The sequence below is a fragment of the Entamoeba nuttalli genome (genome assembly GCF_000257125.1).
Source record: "Entamoeba nuttalli P19 unplaced genomic scaffold asmbl_6171, whole genome shotgun sequence".
NCBI classification, from domain to species: Eukaryota; Evosea; order Mastigamoebida; family Endamoebidae; genus Entamoeba; species Entamoeba nuttalli.
The window spans coordinates 1-5,256 of NW_008577929.1; the positions used below are offsets into that span (position 1 = coordinate 1).

The 5,256-nt window shown below is 24.4% G+C and overlaps 3 protein-coding genes across 3 annotated transcripts; 2 read left to right on the forward strand and 1 right to left on the reverse strand.

Annotated features, from left to right (window-relative positions):
- Positions 1-526: 526 nt before the first annotated feature.
- Positions 527-3,196, forward strand: ENU1_149320 (importin alpha re-exporter, putative; the record flags this gene model as incomplete). The annotated part of the gene is made up of 1 exon (XM_008860568.1): positions 527-3,196. One exon carries the CDS (start codon positions 527-529, stop codon positions 3,194-3,196), a length of 2,670 nt encoding a protein of 889 aa, XP_008858790.1.
- Positions 3,197-3,298: 102 nt separating this feature from the next.
- On the reverse strand, positions 3,299-4,447 carry ENU1_149330 (Met-10+ family protein; the record flags this gene model as incomplete). The annotated part of the gene is made up of 1 exon (XM_008860569.1): positions 3,299-4,447. One exon carries the CDS (start codon positions 4,445-4,447, stop codon positions 3,299-3,301), a length of 1,149 nt encoding a protein of 382 aa, XP_008858791.1.
- Positions 4,448-4,911: 464 nt separating this feature from the next.
- ENU1_149340 (hypothetical protein) lies at positions 4,912-5,132 on the forward strand (the record flags this gene model as incomplete). The annotated part of the gene is made up of 2 exons (XM_008860570.1): positions 4,912-4,932; positions 4,986-5,132. 2 exons carry the CDS (start codon positions 4,912-4,914, stop codon positions 5,130-5,132), a joined length of 168 nt encoding a protein of 55 aa, XP_008858792.1.
- Between the last annotated feature and the right edge of the window lie 124 nt (positions 5,133-5,256).

A 5,256-nucleotide genomic window follows, 5' to 3' on the forward strand; every position in this document is an offset into this window, starting at 1 on the left:
TAATTCTTGTGGAAGTTCTTGAATTTCTTGTTGGACTTGAGTTTCTTCAGCCATCTTAATCAATTTTTAGTGAAATCTAGGTTTTGTTTTAATTCTTTACTTATTAATTAATTTTTACTAATAAATTATTATTTAATTATTATTTACAATTAAGTGTAGTTTTATATAATTTTAAATAATTATTCACTTCTTTTTTCTGTTTTTTATCTTTTCTTCAATATAAAATGTTGTAGTTGAATTAAACGAGTTTAAGTAAAGTATATTTCGTCTATTGCCTTTATATTAAATGATAACATAGTATCATTTTTTAAATAATCTCTTTAATTTGCTATAATTGTTTTATATTACATAAAATATTTGAATTACATTTAATTTTGTTAAAGATATTTTAAAGAAAATGTTAATCTTTTTAACACAAAATTAAAACCTCAATTTCAAAACCCTTTTTTTCAGAAAATAAAAGAAAAGAGAGATAGAAAAGAAGAAAAGAAATAAATATAAAACAAAAAAGAACTTAAAACCTTTAATGAATAGTGAACTTCTTCAATTACAACAATTTATAGCAAGTATCATTACAAAGTCAACACAAGGAAATAACCTTAGTAATGAAACTAATTTGTATATTACTCAAATACAACGACCTGAATTTACACCATTACTTCTTCAATTAATTTTAATTCCGAATACAACAAATTCTCCACAACAAATGATGCAAACACAAACAGCAGCAATTTTTTTAAGGCAAATTTTAAAGAAATATTATCAAGAAGAGAATTTTTATTCTTCAAATATTAGAGGAGAAATAAGAAAATTATTATTTCAAGCAATTTTTTCTTCAACACAGTTAATAAACAAATTATTATTTGATTGTTTTGCTGTTGTAGCAAATATTGATTTCCCAAAACAATGGCCAGATATGATTAATTTAATTCAACAAACATATCAAAGTGGTACTATTGAACAAAAATATATTTGTATTCAACTATTATCAGCTGTTACAAAGAAATATAGAACAGTAGAAATTAATAACGAAACAGTAAGAGAAATTAAACAAATTGTACAAGTATTTCCACTAATTTTACCATTATTTACTGAATTAAATTGTACTGATAAAATGATTCTTCCAATATTAAAATTTATACATGGAATTGTTTCAATTGAATTAGTTGATGAAATAGAAAATAATATAGAAATAGTTTCTAAAAAATTAGATCAAATAGCACATACTCAACAACCTAAATGTCAATTAGTAATATTTAAAATATATAATATTTTTTGTTCTAAATATTTAGATAATGACTTTCTTAAAGATACTATGACTGTTATTATTTATCAAACCGTTGTAGATTATTTAAATTCTTCACAAAGAGAAGATAAAAACATTATTGCTGGATATGAAGTTCTTTGTACAATGAATGGAATACTTAAAATTATGAATAATGATCAATTCATTCAAATAATTAATATTATTGCTAAAGATATATCATTAAATCAAGAAGAAATAACTCAAATAAATGAAGATCCTGAAGAATATGTTAAATTAGAACTTGAATCAGAAATTATTTCTGTTAAAAAAAGTGCAGGAAATCTTCTTAATTTAATTAGAAGAATTAGACCTGATACTATGGAATTTGTTAATAGAGGAATTCAAGCATTACAACAAAGTAATATTGATAGTGCAATTCGTTTATTTATTGGATTTGTTGTTGAAGGAGAAATACCAAGATATGGAGCAACAAGAATTAGTGAAGGAGTAGATTTAATTCAGTTTTGGAATAATACAGTAAAGCCATTATTTATTTCATCACCACAAATTGCTGTTATTAAATTTATTCATGAATTTCGTAGTATTTTACCTGTAACAAATCAAGAATATAATGAAATATTTATTAAATTATATGACTTAGCAATATTCCCTCAAGTTAGTGGAGCTAGTTTAGTAAGTTCAATGCTTGCAGCAAATACAATTGAAAAAATGTTATTATTAAAAACTTCAAGTAACTATAATAGAGCAGTTAATGGAATTAATGATGACCAATTAGGAAGGTCATTTGAAATGGCAAATAAATTAGTAAAAAATGGATTACAATTACATTCAATTTATCATTTAAGAGCTGGTGTTAGAATATTACAACGTGCAAGTAAACTTAATTTACCAATGGATGATATGTTTAAAGAACTTGTTATGGGATTAATTAATGAAGCATCAAAAGAAGTTAGAAACAATAAATTAGATGGAAGTTATGTTGGAATGAAATTTGAAGTATTGTCAACAGCATTAAGTATTGGATTACCATCAATTGAACAACAATTAATTAATATTACAGGAGAGGCATTAAAAGTCGACAATATAGATGTAATGGCATATTTATTCCAAATACTTACATTATATCTTCCACAAGTAAGTAGTTTATGTGAGCCAATACTTAATTTACAAATTGGTGATAGATTTTCAATGATCACACCAATTGTTAAATTTGTTACTTCTTGTGCAAAAAAATCACCAAATGTATTTACTGACGAAATGATAAATAAGGCATTAGGACTATTCCAAGTACTATTACAAATTGATTTTATTGATGATGCTTTTATTTTATTAAATGGAATTACTTTTAGCATTCCCTTACAAAGATTAAATCAAATACCGACTATTATTAGTTTAATATGTCAACGATTAGCAAGTCATCAAATTAGAAGACTTACTTATCAATTAATTAAGTTTATATTACAAATATGTTATATTAGTGATGCTTCTACAATTCAAGCCTTAAATATTCCTATTGAATGTGGTCAATTAATATTAACTAATATTGTTCAATTACCTGCAGAAATGAATAGACCAGTTTGTGTCGTTGGAATGATGAAATTATTTAGTTTATCACCATTTAATACTTTAATGGTTAATAATGAATCATTAAATTGTTTAATGCAATCTGTACTTGAAACATTAAAGAATAAAAGAATTATTGATTTTGTTCATGAAGATATTAAAGACGATAAAACTACTAATTTAGCAACTATTAAATATCCACATGTAGATCCAGAAATTAAGAATTTAAATGGAGAAATTAAAACTACTTTATCAACTTTATGCACAACACCAATTAATACTAATGGGCAAAGTGTTGTATTACGGCAATTATTAACTGGTAATACATTAAATTTCTATAATGAAGTAATGTCATTACCTCAATGAATGAAAGAATTTATTTTTTTTAAAGTAGAAATGAATATTATGGGTTTTTTCTTTTCAAATAGTAAATTATTATAATATAAAATTATAATATTAATAAAAGCTTTAATTTAATGTTTTTTTGGCTTCAGGAATATTATTACCTGAAGTTAAATGTTTTGTTGATTCAATAAATATCGAAAGACAATACATAACCTTTTTAGGTGCAACATCACGTACCTCTCTTATTGTAATTGGATATTCTCCTTTTAATAATTCAAATGCTCTTTTCTTTAAATCTTCTGCATTTGGAAGAGGAGAAAAGCCATAACAATGAATCATACAATGTTGTAAATAAAGTTCTGGAATACAGTCAAGAAACTCTATTGCTGTTGCAGGAAGGTTCATTAAAATGTAATTTGGTTGAATATGTTTTTCGAGAACAATTTTTCTAAGATAATCCCTTGCATCCATATTATCACACTCTATTGTTGTTTTATTATTTACTGCATTAATTCTCATATATTTAACTGCAGTTGGATTTAAATCATTTGCATATACTTTAACTCCTTTAAGTGCAGCTGGAATAGCAAATGGTCCTACTCCAGCAAAGGCGTCACATAAAATTTCTCCTGCTTTCATTTGATTAATAATTCTAATATGTTCAGTTTCAAGTCGTGTATTCCAATAACATTGTGCATAGTCTAATACAAATTTTACTCCATGACAAATAACAGTAACTTCTGTATTTGGAATGCCTGCAATAACTTCTAATGGAAATGTCCTAAACTCATTTGAAATTTCTGCTGTCTTAGTTATCACTGTTTGAATTCTTGGATAATTCTTTATAAGAAATGCTTCTCCAATAATATATTTAAATTCCATTTGTTCTTCTTTTAAATTCATGTGTGCCAATGTTCCTACAGTTTCAAATGAACTAGGTAATTGAATATTTTTATTTATATACCTCTTCATAATTTCATTAACATTAAAATTTTTAATTGTTAAAGGAACTTCTGTCTCAACTGTTTCTAAATGATTGTCTTGAATTAATTTTTGTGTTTCTTCTTTTAATGGTGTTTCTAATAAAATCATTCTTTCAGAATTATATGGTATAACACATTTTGTCTTTATTCTATTATAACATAACCCCTTAAACATTTTCATATACTTTGCTACTTCATTTGTTTGAACAGGAATTCCTATTACTTTTTCTTTTATGTTAAAGTCATTAACATTAATATATTTTAATTCAGGGAGTTGTTCCTTTTCCATAATTTTAAATGACTTTTTCTAGATAAGTGGATGACAAGGGTTTAAATTAAAAGAAAACAAAAATTCAAGATTGTGTTTTCATTGAATCTTATAATTTCAAATCTCAAAATTTATATGGTAAAAACAGAATTTAAGAACATCGCATATATTTTATTACAAATGTTTTTGTTACAGTGCATTTTTATAATTCCATTAATGGTAATTGTTCTTATTTTACCTATTGAATCAAAACTAAAATTTTTATTTTCTTTTACAAATTTAACTCTTAATAATAAAATTTATCTTTTTTGTTATGTACTTAACTCTTTGCCATTGTTTGTTATTCTTTATAGATTAAATAAAAATAAGCTTCTCACGAAAATAGATCAATCGGTATTAGATTTATTGTAGAACGATTTAAAGTGTGTTGGGATTATTCTTTTACTGTTTTCTTCATTCATTATATTTTAACATCAATAACTAGTATGACATTTATTCCAACTGGAGTTTGTTTATTAAAAAGTAATCATTAACCTACTATTAAACACTCATTTCATAGTCATGGATATTAGTTAACATATTTGTTTGTATTATCACAACCTTACTTGCTGAGTTTTTGTGTAAACGATATGAATTACAAGATATTTCTTTTACTAACACACAGCTATTAACTCCAATTCAACTCAAATCGATTTCTATAGATTAACGCATCAAGTATTATTCACCACATTGTTTTAATTAAGTCATTTTAATGAGACTCTATTTTGACTATTTTTGACATTTGCATTATTCTAATTTCAAAGTAAAATAAAATAATTCAATCATTTCAT